The sequence below is a fragment of the Pygoscelis adeliae genome, unplaced genomic scaffold (genome assembly GCF_000699105.1).
Source record: "Pygoscelis adeliae isolate BGI_AS28 unplaced genomic scaffold, ASM69910v1 Scaffold85, whole genome shotgun sequence".
Lineage (NCBI taxonomy): Eukaryota > Metazoa > Chordata > Aves > Sphenisciformes > Spheniscidae > Pygoscelis > Pygoscelis adeliae.
In genome coordinates this window covers 8,236,140-8,255,763 of record NW_008824900.1, presented here as the reverse complement: position 1 = coordinate 8,255,763, position 19,624 = coordinate 8,236,140, and the positions used below count along the sequence as shown (strand labels likewise).

General features: G+C 40.1%; 2 protein-coding genes across 2 annotated transcripts in view; one reads left to right on the top strand and one right to left on the bottom strand.

Moving 5' to 3' along the window:
• ERI2 (ERI1 exoribonuclease family member 2) overlaps positions 1–4,758 on the top strand; it is a 5,745-nt gene extending 987 nt beyond the window's left edge. Inside the window, exons 2-7 of the mRNA XM_009324834.1 lie at positions 177–304; positions 456–612; positions 1,174–1,274; positions 2,406–2,487; positions 3,128–3,254; positions 3,456–4,758. Coding sequence (XP_009323109.1) covers positions 177–304; positions 456–612; positions 1,174–1,274; positions 2,406–2,487; positions 3,128–3,254; positions 3,456–4,758 — 1,898 coding nt within the window. The remainder of the gene's footprint in view (positions 1–176; positions 305–455; positions 613–1,173; positions 1,275–2,405; positions 2,488–3,127; positions 3,255–3,455) is intronic.
• A 527-nt stretch (positions 4,759–5,285) lies between these two features.
• LOC103917598 (acyl-coenzyme A synthetase ACSM3, mitochondrial-like) lies at positions 5,286–16,083 on the bottom strand. Its single transcript, XM_009324786.1, has 14 exons — positions 15,984–16,083; positions 15,169–15,429; positions 12,964–13,174; positions 12,035–12,242; positions 11,653–11,796; positions 10,644–10,800; positions 9,636–9,712; positions 9,142–9,268; positions 8,543–8,623; positions 7,756–7,857; positions 6,580–6,707; positions 6,362–6,461; positions 5,775–5,894; positions 5,286–5,616 (listed from the first exon to the last, which is right to left on the bottom strand). Exons 2-14 carry the CDS (start codon positions 15,379–15,381, stop codon positions 5,530–5,532), a joined length of 1,755 nt encoding a protein of 584 aa, XP_009323061.1. The 5' UTR covers positions 15,382–15,429; positions 15,984–16,083; the 3' UTR covers positions 5,286–5,529.
• Positions 16,084–19,624: the final 3,541 nt, after the last annotated feature.

Genomic DNA, 19,624 nt, shown 5'->3' with positions numbered 1-19,624 from the left:
GGTCTGGCGCTTACAGGAGGCGGTTGTGTCTTCATTATGTTATGTTCCTTCTCGTTCCTGACAGTTCAACCCCAGTTTAAAGCGAATGGAATACTTTCTGTGAAGAGCGTTAACCTTTCTGGCTTTGTGTTTTGGTTTTTTGTTTGTTTGTTTTTCTCCTTTTGTTTTTGTCACAGTTGAATTTCCAGCAGTCCTGTTAAACACTTCAACAGGAGAGATTGAATCTGAATTCCACACGTATGTCCAGCCCCAGGAGCATCCTATTCTCTCTGAATTTTGTACAGAACTAACTGGCATAACACAGGTAAAATTGCTATTTAGTATTACTTTACACCGTTACAATTGCTATTTACTGTTTTTTTTAAACATGCCTTTAAAGAGCTAAAGAGAAACAAAACTCAAATGAATTTCAGTGCATACTAACACATGCATACTTCTTGTTCTGTTTCATAAAGAATCAAGTTGATGAAGGGGTCCCTCTAAACATTTGTTTATCACAGTTTTTGAAATGGATTCAAATGATACAAAAGGAGAAGAAAATTATATTCAGTTCAGATATTCCAAGTCATTCTACTTCAGAGGCAAGACCTTGTACCTTTGTTACTTGGACAGGTAAATAAAATTTTCATTTGCTTTTTCTGTGGAATAAATCATACACATTAAAAAGTGAACATTTGGTGGTGCTAGTGAGATTGCGTCTTCACTTCTAGGGAGCCAAAATCCTGTTATTAGGTATTAAAGACGTGCAATATTGGGATAAGACTGAAAATGTGAAATCCATTGAATCCTGATGTGTTCACTACATCTTTGTGTCCAGGGTCTGACATTGTTACATTTTTCTGCTTTACATAGAGTGAACTGCGTCACCATTCTTAATGTGTCTAAATGATTTAATGAGGTCTTTGAGATCTTCACCCATCATGAAGTCACTCTTTACTAACAGGCATTCACTTATCCTGATGTCCCATTGCAGCAACCGTAGTGCTTTTCATGTACAAAGACTTCGTTAGCCTGTGCTAACGAAGCCTGTTAGCCTATGCTTCCTGTCCAGCAGTACAGGACGCTACTAGTATGTTGATAGTATGTCCCCTTATGTAGATTTTGAGCCATGTTTATGTAGATTTTAGGCCAGTTCTTTAGTGATGGATTACTTGTGGGTTTTTTTCTGTGCAGACTGGGACCTGGGTGTGTGTTTGCAGTATGAGTGTAAAAGGAAGCAGCTGCGAAAACCTGACATTTTAAATTCCTGGATTGATCTCAAAGCAACATACAGGGTGAGAAGATTGACAGACTGTGAAACATTTGTACCCATATTATCATCTCGAAGGCTAACTGTATCTGAGGTTACAAGCCAATATTGTATGTTCCAGTGACTGAAGTAACCCATTTGTTTTCTTTCCACATTGTTATCGCTCAACAGCAAATTACATGCCCTAGAACTGTGTGAATTTTAACAGAAATCTTAATGCTAGGAAAACAACCTGGTGTTACTGTTGATAAACGAATGATAATCCTAAAAGAATTTTTTGAGCTGCCTTTCCTTTCCTGACATCTTTTGCTCCGCTTGCTTCCTAACTTCCCTGGTTTTGTGTGCTCTGCCTTACATTGCTGCCTTACATTGCTGCGCAGAAAATAGTCATCACCATCTGTTTAGAGGTACTTAAAGATCTAGCATGTGAACTGTACTTGGACCAGAAAGTATATGCTGAACAGCATGAATAATACTGAAAAAATGAATGTATACTTTATTACACAGTCTACACTGCAATAGAGTTCTAACTGGGGGGCTAACAGCACCTAAGTGTACCTTCCCCTGTGTAGTCAAGGAAACCTTCAAAGGGTGACCCAGGAGCCTACCTTTCCTGACACTTGGCGCTTAGCCTCTTAACCTAGGTAGCAGAATTGGGTCTCTAAAGATAAACAGCGTGAATAGTCCCCCTTTCCTGTGATCAGATGAGATGCTGGGAGTCAGTAGCAATACTCACTTTTTCTCATTTAAAAAGAATTTATACCTATGCCAATTAATGCCCATGCCTTTGCAATATGCAACAGTTTAAACATCTCAAGATATTATTTATAGTTGTTTTCTTCAATGCTGCTCTGTTAAGGCCTTCATCAATGTAAGCCATAAAGTGCAAATGAATGACTCCAGAGCTAAGACAGAATTGATTAGTTTTAAGACTTGAGAGAAGGGATTCATGGTTCTTTCCATTCCAATTTGTAACAGGGTAAGTCACTTACTGTCTTATGCTTATTTATCCCAACTGTAAAATGGAGATACCTGATTTGCACAATTGCCTTGTGAAATCTATTATTCATAAGGTGATATTTCTGAAATGGTTTTCACTTCACCATGAAGAGGTTTTGAAATGCTTTATGTTAAGCACCTGCGTTGTTTTCCTTAGGCCTTCTATAATAGGAAGCCTAAAGGGCTAAATGGTGCTTTGCAAGATTTGGGGATGGCTTTTGCAGGACGGGAACATTCTGGTAAGTACGATATGATGATCCTCATTTTAATATTTATCTATTTTTTTATAAAGCTAAATAGCTACTATTTAGCTTTAGTTAGCTAAACTAAAGCAGCTAGTAACAGCTAGTCATTACTCTAAATACTAACTATTATGCAATGTTCTGTCCTACAAAAATATCAAAACAAGAAAGGCTAGATGCTTCAAAGATCAGAGTTTGTCATTTCTAACCTCATGCTTTATTTCTGAAATCTTTCCTAGTGCTATTGAGTGCATGTTCAACAAGATCGATCTCTGAATTGCTAGGGCGCAAAAGAAAAGAGGCAGAGGAAAAACTGATTTTACCTGATAGCTCTGGACAGCATATTAGTGTAAGAGAATACCAGCACAATATGAATTTTTTCACATGATCAATAAAACAGAGCAAGGATTTTAAAAATTGTGGATATATATTCAGCTCTATGGATTGGTCCTTAAGATGTTTCAGCACAGGAATTTTTTACTTCTGCTTCCCTTTTTTGAACTAGATAACCATATGTCAGAGTTCTGTGAATCCCTGTCATTTATGTAAGGCTTCCCTAGATGACATTTTTCCTCCAATAAGAACTATCCCCAGAAGTATTTTAAAAAAAGTCATTAATATAACCATACTTTTGAAGGGTTGGATGATTCTCGGAATACTGCCCGTCTTGCTTGGAGGTTGATTTGTGATGGATGTGTGCTGAAGGTTACTAAATCTTTGGATAAGGTTGGTAACTACTCCATATCTTCCCTTTTACTTGCTTTGTAGCCTGAAATACAGATGAAAAGTGAGCTATTCAAATAATAAACCCAGCATCTTGACTATGAATTGAACAGAACATCCCTAGGCTGACATGCTTATTTATTTTATGCATTGATTCCTAAAACTCCTGGGTATTCATTTTCCAAAATCCCCTTTTGTTTACGGACTCCCTAGGCACATCTGAAGAATAATTTAATTTCCAGAACACTGACTATAAACTTCACTGACAAGACACCACTGGGAGGTAACAGCAGACCTGAAACATCTAGAGATGGAACTTGTGAAACAAACTCTCTGGCTGAGACAAACCACAACGGTATTGCTGGAATTAAGATAAATTCTAATGTGCAAACTGAAGAACAACAGACCACTTCCATTGATTCCTCTGCAGATGTCCACGTTGTAACCAGCACCAGGTTAAAGGCTCAAGTCCAAAGCTCTTCAGCAGCATCTACTGACAGATTTCTTGTTCCTCTTGAACAGGCACAGCAATCTCACAGTACTGTATCAACAGGCATGCAGCAAGGATTGAGCAATGGGCAACCTCTGAGTACAGCCAGATACAGCCTTCCAGTACATGGATCAGGACTAGTGCTCGTCTCCACTACCATCTCCTCAGTTAATATCTCCAATGAGGATATCAGTACTAGTTCTGATTGCTTACCTCTGTTGACTGACTGGGAAGATGTCGCTTTAATACCAGAATCTCAATATGAACAAAACTCAGACTGTGTTCAATTCAAAGAAGACTCAAGTACAGATATTTTAACAGTGCTTGAAGAGAAAACAATTTCGAAACAATCGGCTGTGATAAGTTCAGATAATCAAAGTTTGGAGAAAACCGTAGTACCTGTGGAACCTCTGAAATCTATTGTTTACAAAGGTCCTGATACTACTGTCTATGATGTAGGAACAGTACAAAGGCAGACTTCAAATTTTTCAGCTTTTAAGTTACCATCTGCAAAGGTAAATGCTGTTTCTGCACAATCAGCATTAATTGAAAATTGTTCTACTCCTTCAGAGGTTCCTAAAAGAAAGCCATCTAGTCCAAAAACGTTCCCACCAGCAAAAAAACGGTCTTTTGCAATATATCATGAGCAAACTGCATCTTTTGATCATTCCTTACCTTTAAGAAGTTCAAATATGCTTGAAGTGTCTCCTGCTGTTCTGAACTCCACAGTCAATTTGAATCAGTCTGTAAGAGCTGTGAAAAATGGAAAACCAACTCCCCCTCTGTGTAACTGTGGTCGAAGAGCTAAAAAACTGTGTGTGTCAAATGCTGGTCCAAATCATGGCGAAGCATTTTTTTGTTGTCCTATTGGCAAGCATGAAGGTAATAAGAAAGGTTGTGGATACTTCAAGTGGGAATATGCGCTTCTAAAAGAGAAATCTAATGGTCTCACCCTGAACGCAGATGCTTTGACCCCTCTTGGAACTTACGCCAGAAATTTAGGAAATTCTTCCAACAAAAAATATATTTGTCTTAGACCCTCTATGAGAACTTGAAAATTGATAATTTTTTGTCTGAATCTTAAACTCAGTAAGTTTATCCTGCTTAATATAATCAGGACAGTCAAGTGATGTCAGATATATGTTCTGAGAATGGGACAAAAATGACACTGCTTAGTTAACATAGAAAGAAATGGAAATTACTCAAGCATACAAAAATATCAATGTATCATAAAGTATCCTGTTAATGAAGTGTGAGAGAACAGATAAAACTATTAAGTGCTAAGATTACAGTACGAGCAGCTGTTGCTACAATCTTAAACTTCTGCTTTATCATGTTTTTTAAATTCTTTAGTAGTACAGTCCTTAAAGAACACTTTAATGATACAGATTTTATTTACACTTTTTTTCTAAATATACTTGTAATGATTATAACTAACTTCTAAAAATGTACTTAGAAGTTGTTACACTTATAAAAGTGATTCTTGAAGCAAGTGTTCTCTTAAACTCTTACTGATTTTTTTATCCTTTAAATTAAATAACAATAAAATGCTGGTGACACTTCATTAAATACTTTATTTACCACACATCAATTATTGTGCTCTTGACTACATGAGTTTCCCATTTCATTTGTATCAGTCTGCCTGGTTTTGTACTATTAACTAGTAGTGTAGCACCTGGGACAGCCAAATGCTGGAAACCAGGTAAGAATTTATTCAAACCTAAACTAAGAAGGCTATAGTATAATGTCTTTTACTCTATGTTACTGTGTAAATCTGCAATATCTTACTTTGTAAAAAAAATCCTATGAAAAAGCAACAAGTACTTCTAATCTTTCCTCCACTCCTTCTGGCGCAGTTCATTTCTTCTGATCTTTCCACTAATAGTTTTTGGCAACTGTTGAACAAACTCCATCTATTGGAAAAGGGAGGAAATTGCAATACAAAATGAGATACAATTTACCTAAATTTTTACTTTTTCTCAACTTCAGTGGCATAGGCGTATAAGCCACGTAACAGTTTATACCCCCTGTCTTACGGTAGTGAAAATTGTTTGGGTAGTTGAGCACTTACCTTCCTAGGATACTTGTATGGAGCAGTAACTTTCTTAACATGGTCTTGTAGCTCTTTCATCATTTTTTCTGGATCATGTGAAGCATAGTCAGGTGTTAAAACAACAAAGGCTTTCACTACCTAAAGAAGTTACGGCAGCAGTGGTTTAAATGCCAATGAAACAGTATTACACAACAGTAAGACGTGAAACTTTAACCAAACATTTGCTGACAAACTGCTGAGTAATGTATAGGGCAGGTACAGAAAGCTTTGCCAAAGTCTGTGGGTGCTCACTATTGGTCTGGACTGTGCAGGCAGTTTATATACATTTGATAAAGATGAAAAACTTAAGTATATGAATGACAGGGAAAGCTTCAAATGGTGCATTTGTTATATTGGATTTGGGGCAATTGCCTTGGTCAGTTTTTCCCCGTGTGGATTCTCCAGTGTCTGATAGAGTAAAAATGCCAGCTTGAATTTATTCAGTTTTAATTTAAAAGAGAAAAAAAAAATAATCCCTGGATAGACAAATGCCTTGGAAGTTGGGCTTTGTTAGCTCTGGCATGCACAAAGCTATTTAAATATACAAGCTTGTTTAACTTGTTTACCTCTCCTCTGATGGGGTCTGGACTGCTGACAACTGCTGATTCCACCACTGCAGGATGCTCTACTAGGGCACTTTCTACTTCAAATGGTCCAATACGGTATCTTTAAAACAGAGGAAAGGGTTTTCAGTTGTATTTGATTACACGTAAACATAACTTCACATCTGAATCATCTGTGTTATTCAAGTTTAATGATTTATTGTTAATCAGTCTTAAGTTACCCAGCAGAATTAATGACGTCATCAGCTCTTCCAACAAACCAGAAGTATCCATCCTCATCCATAATCCCCCTGTCTCCAGTGACATAAAAATCCCCACGTATTGTTGCCTCTGTCTTCTCTGGATCATCCTAAGAAATATTAAATTGCATTTTACATGAAAACTACCTGAAAAATACATGAAACTGCATTCTAACATATTTAGCATGTAAGTTATGGTACAGTCAAATATTCAAAAATTTCAGCTTTTCAGACTGGTCCATACTGTGGTCGTGGGACATTAATAATAGAGAATTATTAATTCACCATTACTAAGCTACAAAACTAGATATAAAATTCATAAATTGCAATAAATGAATGAAGTTTCACTACTTGTGATTAACTTAAAATTTTAATCATTATATATTATGCCCCACGGCTTTAGGCACCACTGAAGGTTGCAAAAATATGTAGGCTTATGGAACTGAGAATTTGCTTTTAGGTGATTACCCCTTAATGATTTCTTCCTTTGTATTTCTAGCATCTTCCTATCCTGAGATATTTTTTTTCCACTCCCAGAAAAGTTTTGGCTCAGCACAGCGCAATTAATAAGTGCTCTTTTAAGAATTTTTCTAGGCAGTATGCATGGTGGTCTTTTTCCACATGCTCAGTACTGCTCAGAAGACCTGATTATAGGCTGATACTATCCATAAAATTTAATAAGGTTTCCTGGTGTCAGAACTGAAAGCACTATGCATTTGTTCTACTGGTTGTTGGACTGAAAATTCTAACCAATGTGGAAAAAAAACTGAAAAATGTTGCCGTGCATGAAACACTCCATGAAGCTCAAATCTGGAGGGAAGGGATTTGAACAGTGTCCTACTTCTCAGATGGGGGCTCTAGCCCCGAGGTGAAAGAGTATTTTGGGATTAGGTGGCCCGTCAAACATTTCCCTTTTTATTAAGGAAATAACAATCAAAAGAAAGTGGATTTTAACTTGCTAGGGAGAATAATCTTGTCGAACACGTAATTGTTTGTATAAGTAGACCAAGCATCTGCAGGAAAAAAATGGAAATCCCTCTTTCCTCCCCACAGGTTTTCAGACCGGTAAGCAGAGTATATGTAAATGAAATGGGGCATCAGATTCCTTGTGACAGAGATTTAACAGGATATCTACTTTAACTGTAGAAATATTCTTACAGCATAGCAAGTAAAAAGAAAAAGCGATCTTGTAGGTTTTACTCTGATGGCAATATCTCCTTCTTTTCCAGGAGGCAGAATATTACTGTGTTCATCTATAATCTAAAAATAAACAAAACACAGTTTTATCATCTTGAAGCCAAATTAAAGAGCATTACGTTAAGATTATAGAATCTTGGTGCACGTTTAAAATACATAAAGTATTTTTTTAATTGGGAAATGATTTGAAGCAGTAGGGGGTCTTGCTCTGACAACTGAAGTATAAGATTATTACTAATCCACTGTACTTCGCACTATGTCTTTTATCTGAGCAATGCCAAGTACTATGCAATCATGTAATGAAGTTAGTAAGACCCCAGGGAGGATCATAAGTAATGGGGTGGGAAAACTTAGGAACTGAAAGAAAGATACTAAAAATCTTAACCCATATCGCAAACTGATCTGGTGCTAGAATCTGCTTCAGCAGTTTTGTTATCGCCAGGAAACATTCACTCCCACTCTTCCTTAACTCAGCAATTTAATTTCTATCATTGCCTTAACATTTGATATCTTACAGTCAGTTAACAGTGGGTTGTCATCTATGTTGGTGAGGATGGTGCAACAGGGAAATCCAATTGCTTACTTTGCATGCTCAGTTTAGGGCAGTAACACGCACTTCTTCACTCTTTCATTCACTGCTGAATGTTGAATGCTGTACATGGTACAACTCCATGTTAGAGCTTTCAAACCTCTTCAATGGAAAGTGATTATGCAAGAGAGAGAGACTGAGTCACCAGAGGTACGATACCTTGACATCATACCCTGGAGACGGCTTTCCCATAGAGCCAGGTTTGATTTTCATTCCCTTAAAATTTCCACAGATCAGCACCTGTAACAAGTGGTATTGGGTTTGTTTTTTTTTTTAAATTAAACTGTGGCTTGTATATTCAATTCAGTTTAGGTTTAAAATACTCAGCTAATATTGTGTATTTCTATCAGAAATACTAATTGTCTTCATTATAATCATATATCCAATGATTAAACATCTAGAAATAAACTATGCCCTCAGAATCATGCCCACAGCTCCAAATAATGTGAGTGCTCTAAAGACAGATTCTAAAGCAGAATTTGGAATGCAGTAATGAGGAATATACCCCTTTTGTGTTAGTTCCCAATCCAAAGCCCACAGGAATGAAAAACAGTCCTTGGATTTTGGATGAAGCTGTTCTGATTGTTCTATGACTTACAAAAACTACAGTTTTCCAGTGTTGCTTATTGCAATTGACTTTTCCCCTAGAAGTCATAATCGAGTATAATAATTTTAATCGCTTTTTCTTATCAACCTGAATGGAATTTATTGCTGTATCTGTAAAGCATACATTTTTACATTTGTAAAGCAGAACATACTGTTTCTGTCTGTCCATAGCCTTCATGAATATCCAGCCCAGTCTGCGCTTTCCATTCTTCCATCACGTCAGGGTTGATTGGCTCCCCAGCACTCACACAGTGCCGCAGGCTTTTGAATGTATAGTGTATAGCTTAGAGTGAAAGAGAAAACAAATAATTGGCAGTCATCTATCTGCTATGCCCCATTCACTGCTGTATTCCTGTATTGTGGGGTCCTTTCTATATAAGAAGAGAATTTTTACCGAGTCTTATTCATTCCATTTGAACTGTATAGTGTTAAACAAAAACAAATCTGAAAAAAAAATGGTGAAGCTACCCCTAAATCTTTATTCTGACTTTGTTCTTAATACTTAAGATTCAAAATGTTGAGAAATACATGATCTGAGTTACTGTTATGCCATTGTAAATTTGGAATAAAATCAAGGTGAGGTGAGCATTTGGTCTACTGTTTTGATCAAATACACCAACAAAGATACTCTGCTTTTGCTTACCAGGACAGTTTATGCTGCACAAACATTCGATAGGCAGTTGGAGGAGAACAGAAGACGGTTATGGGAAATCTTGACAGACTCTAGAGAATTTAGAATTAAGAAAAAAAAGTAAATTTTGCCAATACACTGAAACCTGTGAGGTCCCATCTTCATTGTAAGAGATAATGTAACTATCTCTGCATCCAGCTTACGAAACACACGAACAGAACATTGTGTCCTAAAAGCAGTTAGCTCTGTACTTGCCAACACCAACACACAGCAGTTACATTTAATTATTTTCTTCCCCAAAACAGAATCTACATCATTTTATGATTAGTTCAACACACCAAAGTTTTTTGCCCTTGAAAGCTTTACAGTTTCTCTTGCAGAATTTCTTCATAATTGCAGTTTAAGTAGAAAACAAGTGAAACCAGAAGGCTACTTTTTTAGATGCTCTGTAGGTGTACAACTGACAGTGTTCTTCAACAAATCCTAATATTAACTGGCAATTTCCAGCCATCTAATTAATATGGATATGATAAGAAAGTCATTCCACGTAAAATGAAACATGGTAGTCTTTTTCTTATGATGAAGAGTTGTGTGTGGAGGATGTAAGAGAATATAATGTTGGTGCCTTTTTCACTCCTTAACTTTGAATTACATGGTGCAGGCAACCGAAATTCTCATTTATCTGTTATTGTCACTTATTTTGATAATAACACCAAAGTACTCCACAAATCCCAGAACAATTTTTTGTGTACTTCACTTTTAGGCCTAATAATGGATGTTTGCAGGTTTGTACAGTCAAATCCAGAGCAGAGAATATGATGAAACTCTTTGGATGTGAAATATGCTTTTGTTTTGGGGTACATATCTGCAGCACTCACTACTTAACTCATCAGTTGGTTACCGCCTGGTGAAAGTTATAACTGTGCTGCGTGCTGCCCCTGCGCAGCGCCAGGGGAAATGAAAACCTGGGCAAGACCAGCCAGAGAGAATAGTGCCGTTTGTTGCTGGGCTCTCCTCACTTACCTCAAACACAATGCTTGGGTCGAAGTGTGGCATCTTATGTACAAATACACATGCCCCTTGAATCCATGGTGAAAAAATGCTGCTCCAAGCTGACTTTGCCCAGCCCGTGTCCGATGTATTCCAAAATATATCTGAGGAAGTCAAGTCTAGCCAGTACCTGGTAACACAAGGAAATGGTCCACAGTTTCTATTTGGCAGGAATAAGGCAAATATTAAAATATCAACAAGAGATGTGCCAGTGAAGCAAATATATCACTGGTTGTCTTGGGTAAATGCCAATTAGAAAAGGCTGAATTTCTGAGCAGGAGTAAGTCACAGCATAGTGAGGATGTCGTCACGATAGACTGATGTTGCATTTTTCTAAGGGAAAAATTATACTGACGGACAAGCTAACACCACCTCAGAACATGGTGTTGTATGAATATGTATGAGATTGCTGGGGTTTTGTTGAACTCTTTTTTAGGGATGAGGATTTTTTTTGTTTACTTACTTCTAGTTTGGTATTTTCTGATTTGTTATTATTTGCCTGTTAGAGTGAAGTGCACTGCCATATCAGTTTTATAAACAACATTGCTTTATAAATTTGAAGATTCTGAACTATCAGCATTTTGTTCCTGCAGCAGCTGTGTCTAATCCAGACACACATGATTTCAGAAGCCTAACAGACCCATGTTTTTTTCCCTTTTATGGTACAGACTTCATAAACTTGTGCTGATGTTCAGTTCATGGGCAATCTATTAACTATATACAATGAAGAATTTACCAAAAGTTAGAGAAAATGTTAAAAAGAAGTTAGTGACTATATGACTGCTACATTCTCTATAAGATAAGGCAGCTGGACTCAAACTGCTTTGTTTTACGGAAAAAAACCCCACTTTTTTGGCATGTAAAACAACTGCTCTTTTTTGAACTATTGAAACAAAACCTTCTGGTAAAAATCTTGTGTTTCTCTTCCTTCTGCTATGTGACCAGCTACAGAAATATGTCTGAATTAAAGTGATATCTGTACCTTCCACTTACTGTGAGGCCAATACCATAGCTGCTGTGGGAATGTTCAGTCATTTTTGGAGATCCTGTAGTTCCACTGGTAAAATAGATGGCCATTGGATCTTGACACTTTGTCGTCACACAGTGGTGATCAGAAGGAGCATTTCTTAAAATAAGCAAAATTATGAACAAAGTGATTTGAAAGTGTGACTTACACATTTTTGAAAATATTTAACCAAAATAACCGTAGTAATCAAAAGTGTCATAAACATTGATATTTTTCCACTGTGCAGTCCTAAAAGGGTGAAAATATATTGGTATGTGCCAACATTTCCTATTCAAAACAAACCACTGTGCTTTTCTCTCATTATTGCTGTGGTGGCTTCACAGCAGTATTTACTCACTTCAGGAGATCTTTAAAGTTCAGCCATCCTTCCCTGTGGCCCTCTGACACAAGCAACTTGAATTTCAGAGACTGGCATTCAGCCCCAACTAAGTCTACAGCTGCTGCCACAGAATCATCAGTGATGATGCACTTTGCCTTGGATTTCTGTAGTCGATGAAGAATGTCCTTTGCTGTCAATTGCTGTGTGCCAGGAATCAGGACAGTTCCTAAAGGGACGTAAGGGGAATGGAAAAACAGTCTCAACATTTAAGAATAACACCTGTACCTACAAGCAGACTTCAGCTTACTTTGTTCTGTTGAGTGGGACAGAGATGTACTAGAAGCAGCACTTGGCCCTACATTTGTAAATATACTGATTGCTTTGATGGATTAAATGCTATGTGAGGATTAGCACAAGTTAGCAAATACTATACGGACCACGGGACAGTAAAATAAATAAACAGAATAACTTTCCTCATTCTGAAAACACTGCCCCTGAAACAAGTCTCTGGATTTGATTTCTTTAATGGTAAACACAGCCATTGCCTCACAAGGTATATGCTAGTGTTTGTGAGGCACCAAGACATTCTGGGTTGTAAATACTGGGAAGCTGAGTATTTAACAGATCCCACAGGGGAACATGTGAAACACTTCGTTAAGTGTGGGTTAATTTCACTGCAAGTTAGCAAGAGAGTGCATTTGTGATGTGTCACAAGTGCTGGAAAGAGGAGAATGACAGAGGCACATGGACTCACAGGATTTCCTTAACAGCTAGAGCATGCACAAAAGTCCTCAAAGTACCACGAAGAAAAAACTTGGCATGAAGAGTGTTTTTGACCAGCATGACACTAGTTCATCCTCATTAGCATGTTGGTAGTTCTGAGTGCATTAAATAGCAAGGACCGGTTTAAGTCACATTTTCTGTACCGTTTCTATGCTTTTACTAACCTGTTCTCATGCAAGCCACATTCATGAGCCACCACTCCGGGATCCGGGGCAGAATCAGAATAACTCTGTCTCCCCGTTGCAGACTGCAGGCATCAGAGAGTACATTTGCCACTTTCCTGGACAGCACTCCCAGCTCCTCAAAGCTCCACCTCACCTCTTCTCCGGCACCATCTACCCACCATAATGCAGGGTTTTTAGACTTTTTTCCCTCCTACAGAACAACAGGGTACAGTACAAATGCTTCATTTTAGAAACACATTGTCTTTGCCTTAAGTTTGAGGAAGAAAAACATTCATCAGTTATTCAGTGCTGGAGAAACCTGGGGATGCAACAGAAATTTGCCACTGATACCAAATGAGGCAGAGAACTCTCCCTTAGAAAGAACAGCCTATAAATGTCATTTAGAAAATTCAATTTGTATTCCTTTCCTGAGTTCTTCATCTTACACTCTGAAGAGGTTGTACAGTAATCAGCACAGAGAAAGAAGAATCTTTTTGGTTCAGGTCATGCCAACAAAGCGGCTGATGAATGTGGGTACCTCTGGGTTGTGCCCCAGAGTCTCCTGAGTCCTCAGAGCTCATTTTCAACTTCATCTGGAATTGGGCCTGTCTGGTACTTCTGAAAATTAAATCTAAGTTTCAAAAGCATAGGCCCACACAGTGTGACCTTTAATCAATGTCTCACCTAACTGATGTGCGATTTGAAATGTATGCATACAATGTGTTTTAAAGGGGGGCAATGCATTTAGCAGTAGCAGTGTAGTAAGACACCTCCTGAGCAAAAAATTCACTGGGGCAGCAAGAATACGGTACATTATTATCTATCTGAAGGTACAATAACACTAAGGTTCATTTTCAGGGGAGCAGATTTTATCTGCGCACTTCAGAGGGCCAAACCTCTTCTCCAGAGGCTGTTCCTTGCTCCGTTTACAGTCTGCCAAAACCTGTTTCTCCTACAAAAGGAACAATTGTGTCAGACAGGTGATACCTCTGCTCTGTTCTTGCTGCCAGGCTGGACTTAACTGTGTTTAGCCCCTCACCATGAACAGCTCGAGCCTGCAAAAGCAGTCCTACATCCATAGAGACCAGACCTATGTAGTAAGAAAGGCGATAGACCTATACTTCATGGTTTTTTTCTACGGTCCCTTTCCTTGCATAGAGCTCATATCTGGTTTGGGGTTCAAAGTTGTTCAGTTTTGTAGATTCCAAGTCCCCGGATGCAAAAGATTTCACATTTGGGATGGGTGGGTGAGGTTTGACATTACACTGTATTTATTATTCATTTTACACGCAGGCAATGAAACACACAGAGGTCAAGTGATTTCCCTGGCATATCCAGGTAGGGTGCATATCATGGCTGATGGGGGAACTGATGGAAGGTTTAGAGTGGTTCAGTTCACAGTCTCATTTATGAGGCACCTAATTACTCACACTCAATCTCACTGGAGTTACTGATTAAAGGAAAGAATTATTTGGACTTGTGGACAGGACAGCATGTGGCCTAAGGGATCTACAGGTTTAAACTGCATGAGATGATCACCAGATTATAATCAGAACATAACCCCAGTGTATTTGTTGTCCCATAAGCGGGGTCTGGAACCCGGTGTGCAATAAGCCAATCTTACACACAGAGCCAAGATATTTATTTATCTCATGTTTGTGCAAAGACGGGTACTAGGTGGTAATTCCACAAAGCTAGCACACCACACAAAAGAACTACAGCGTATTTATATTGTTACATGATTAGCAAAAACCCGCCTAAGTTCATGCTCATTGGTTAGTTATGTTCAAATTAGCCTCGCTTGCCATGTAAACTAGCACGCATGCTCCTTGCAGGTGTGGGGGGGCAAGTCTTTCCAGTCTTAAATTGAGTTGGTGGTCGCGATCTCCCCCTGCTGCCTTTACCTTTCCCCTAGCTACCACAGTTTTTTTGCTGACTTCTAGTTTCTTTGGCAATCATCTAGTCTCCTGCGCCTTCTAGAGCAGGATGTTCCCCTTTTATCAGTCTTTTAGTTCTTCTTCAAGGGCATAGTTGTTGTAAGGCATGCATTGTTTATACAAGGTAATCAGGTTAGTACAATGAAGACTACCGTCTAGGTATTAACCCAAACGTATGGCTACATCTTGGCTATTGGATTTGTCAGATACTCAGCATTAATGACGAGCATTAAATACTTCAGCATCAAAGAAGCCAAGTAACTGTTACCTTTTCCACTTCAGTCCACCTGTCTAGCACATCTCTTGCAAAGTTGAAGTACTCTGGCACCTCTGGTCTGTACTGTTGTTTTATGGCTTCATAACTCAAAGAGGCATGAACTGGGTAGCACCAGCTGCAAAGTTGGAGATATCTTCTCAAGGGAGCCCGCAGGGACATAGCGCTTGGGATCTTCAATAAAAAATGCACAGCAGCAAGAGCCATAATGGTCTCTTCAAGGTTATTCCTTACTGATTATCTCTCCAAGAAATGCTATAGTGACACAGATACAAACTTAGTATTAGCCATGTGGTTTCAGAACAGCTTGTACTACTAATGTAAGTTTGCAGGAGGCTGTCATTGGTTAATGCGCAATTATTTTGCCCAATACTTCTGTTAAGTATTCAAGGTCATTTAAAGTGAATATTTAACGTGGGATCTAAGGAAACTGTGACACAATAATCTGTTTTGCTAAGTGAAATCTCTGTTAAGCGAAACCTCAAAGAAGGTATGGTGGCCATCAAAGCCTGAAACAACCAATTTACCAAGGCAGCAGCAGGAACTGAGCAGCAGTGGTTGAAACATGAAGCTAAAGGTGAAGAAAAGGTAATTCCGGCAGGGGGAGATCACAACCACTGACTCAAGAAACCCTCCGACCCAAAACCAGAGGAAGACTGAGCATGCGAACTAATCAGCATAAGAGGTGAGAAGACCATTTGACAGAGACTATAAATAGTGAAAGGTTTTGATAATCGGGGAGGTAGTCTTTTGTGGGCTACCACCTAGCTCCCTACTTTGTGCAAACTAGAATAAAGAAATGGAAATACCTTGTCTCGATGTGTAAATTGGCATTGCACACCAGGCAACGAGCCCGCATTCGGGACAACACTACTACATGGTGGAATACACTGGAACAACAATTCCAACCGTTAACTGGAGTAACTGCTGAGGACAGTTCCAGTTCGGAACTGTCTGGCCCCTGCTCTCCAGTGACGATCATGCAGCTGAGATCCTGACCCTGCATTCAACCAGCAGCACTCAGCCCTGTCACTGTGGCAGCTTTCCTATAATTCACATTCCTTCCCTCCCCACAAGCCCCACTAATCTTGTAGATCACATTTCAGTTGCCTTATACAGCAGAGAAGCACTGAATGCTACCCAAGGACTTCAACTCTGGCTACTGACTGACTATACAGAAGTAACAGCATGGACCAAGATGTTGCACAGATAATCCAGCAATCGTGCATTAATTACTGGCTGACTACAGTGTCACTTGGTACAAAGATACTTACAAGTTTTCTAGTTTATCAGCACTGGGGATATATTGGTTGCCAGGAATTAAATGAATGTAGCAAACCCCTGAGAAGATTGTAAGTATTGATGTTTTAAACATTATTTTGATGTGTGGTCAGCAAAAAGCGTCACTTCATGAGACAGGAAAACTTTAAAAGACTCCCTGAAAAAGGATCCAAAATGCAAAGCCTTACTTCTCAAAAATAGTCAACTTAGCAGGAGGTCTGAAAACTCTGAAGTCATTATTTTCATGCATTGTCAACTGTGTTTTATTTACAAAATAATATAAGCACTGCTAGTTCCTTACGGAATTAATAACTATCCAGCTGTAAAATCATGTCATTTTAGTGATTCAGCAAAGCAAAGGGACATTTTTTGGATCTGTAACATTCAGTCTGAGTATGACAAACACAGGAGAGAAACCCAGCCAAATGAAAGAGAGAGAGGGACAGGGAGAAGAGGGAACATGGACAGACAAGAGGCAAATCAGTACTGCTCCAGTGCCAGAAAATGTCCCGGCCAGCAGCTTACAGGGGTGGGTGGAGGTCAGTTACCTTGTCAAAAGGCTGTCAATCCCAACTTACTGCCTCTCTGCCTTGCACCGAAGTGGAGCCCTCTCAGTGCTGGGATGTGTCACAGCTTTGACTCCTTACACAGATCTCAGACCCCTGGCCGCCCCATTACTGTGTCCAGCGACCGACTCCTGTGTTCCTTACATACACTTTGGACTCACACAGGGGGCAGCCAAGTCCAGCACAGCGAGAAGAGCTGATAGGTTTCTGCAGAACTCAGAGTGGAGTCCCGAATCTCTCCTGTTTTCTTTTCCTCCCCTCTTCCCACCCACCAGCCCATGGAGGAACACAGTCGTAAGACCTTGCTACAGCCAAATCACATCTGTTATGCTCTGGCTGGGGCAACACAGGAGTAACAGCGTTGCAATTGGCTTTGCAACTACACCGCTCAGCGGGTAGCTTGAGGGTCCTCAAACGACCACAGCAGTTCAGCCATGACAACAGTGAGCATTGATTCCTGGGATGCTGCAGCTGCTGCCTGGACCAGCTTTGTTAATACCTGGTGACTTGTGAGGTTTTGTAAGGGCTCTGCCTCATGTTCAGAGAGCACACAGTTATGTGGTGCTCCAGCATTGCTGCCTCCTCTGCTCCGCTCTCATGGGAGAGGCAGGAGGGAATGTGTGCCATCCTCTCTGCCACCCAGGCCACAGCCCAGCATCACTGTGGGCACGGCTGTGACATTGGTGTGTGCCTCTACCTTCAGCCTCTCCTGTGAGGATGTCACTCACTAGGGAGCTAGTGACAGCTGTAGCTTAAATTGGGGCATCAAGATTCATAAGAGTTTGGCTGCCAGAGCCCTAAATCGCTGCTGCTGTATCTCTATCCTCAAACCGTGGCTCTAAGGTCAGCAGAGAGATTGCTAACACCCATCTGTATCTCTGGAGCAGAACAGTCCTCTGGGTGCTGATCAGCAAGGGTGACGCTGTGGTCTTTCCTGGCACGTAGGTCCTGTACTTTTGCCAGAACTCCCTCCTGAGGTTCTGCCCACATCTGTTTGCAAACAGCATGCTCAAAGGAGATGTTAACCAGCTCCCTGAAATGTTCACTGCAGCAGAAAGAAACTGATTCAAAACAGATTCCCCCAAACAACAAAGCTGCTGTCTGCCTGGCGGCAAAGGGAGACCTACAGTCAGTCTGCAGTAGTGACATTTTAAACAGCTCTTTGAAATGCATGCAATGAAATCCTCCCAGAGGAAAGGCAGAGAAACAGCCTTAAAGGGATTCCCCACCCAGAAGATCACATCACCCCAGAGAAGGCACGAACGTTAAGAGAAAATGACAGGAATGGCTTGTGTAAGAGTCACTGAATGTGCCAGGAATATGTGGCACAGAAGAAAGAAAGAAAACCATTAACTTCCACAGTGACCTAACCTGTAACCTATTCTTTTGGTAGGGCATATAACTAATTTCCAGAGCACCAATGGGTATTTCAAAGTCCCCCAGGACTTTACACCACAGAAGTATCCTAGTTACGTTCCGAGTGGTTAATTACATTTCCTCTGCACCACTCACAGCTGCCTGTAGAAATTCATCCTCATGCTTCAAACATGTCCTGACATGCCCAGCTCCAGAGACTATCTCTATAATTCACCAGAACTTTGAGATAAAGATTTAGTGACTTTTAATTTATGTGTGGTCAGTAAACCCACTGATGTCTACAACTGCTGTAGAATCACCTCAAAGACTTTGCAGTAATACAGCTTCAAATAAGATGTAAATGCCACCTCCTGTTGCAGTTGTAACTGATAAATACTTCCATCAATTCATGAAGTTTCCTTTTTTCCTACTTTAGCCCAGCTGGATTCTCTGGATGTAAATAATGTGATAGTCCTGCCCCTAGTGAGGTCTCCTTAGCTGTTTCCTCTACCTGTTTTCACAAAATGTCAAGGAACTTAAATTTTTGCCCCTTAATTGTCCAAGAAGCTCAAGAGTTACTGCAGGGAGAGGAGGCTTTTATGGACAGTGATATATAGAGACACCTTCCTTTAGAAGCTATGCTACGGGCCATGTTTTTTCTATCAACACATGGTCTCTAGTATCTCAAGCCTAAGTTTACCTGTATAAAGAGTTTCTGTTTCAGCTGGTCCCTCTACACCGTGACACCTTCAGGAGTTAGGAAGCTGGGGAAACAGCCAAAGCCCAGCTTTCCCTCCGCTGGGTTGTACGGGTCGGTGTTTGACGCACCAGTACAGAGCAGGATTGAGGTCTGCTTGCTCCCCCGCACTTCAGCGAGCGTCACGTCCTCTCCTCTCCTCAGCCCACTGTTTCTCTCAGTTCTGGAATCATTAACACAAACCCAGACTTTAATCCTGGAACTGAAGTTTGGGGGAAGAGAAAGCACCGAGGGCTACGAGTGACTGAGTTTGGCCACAGCTGAGTACACCGAGTCCAGAGTGCCGTGCCTGGGGAAATGCTCAACCTCCCCCCTGGTGCGCATAAAGTCTGAGGTGAATTGTAATTTTCAAGGGTGGGTTTCTGGTTGGTTTTTTTTACCTCCAAGGGCGCTGCCCTGCCTACAGCAACACCGGCCATGACAGGAGCCTGGAAGCCGGCTGAGGGCCTCACTGGGGACCCCACCTGGTGCCGGGGCTCGGCCTCCCCGG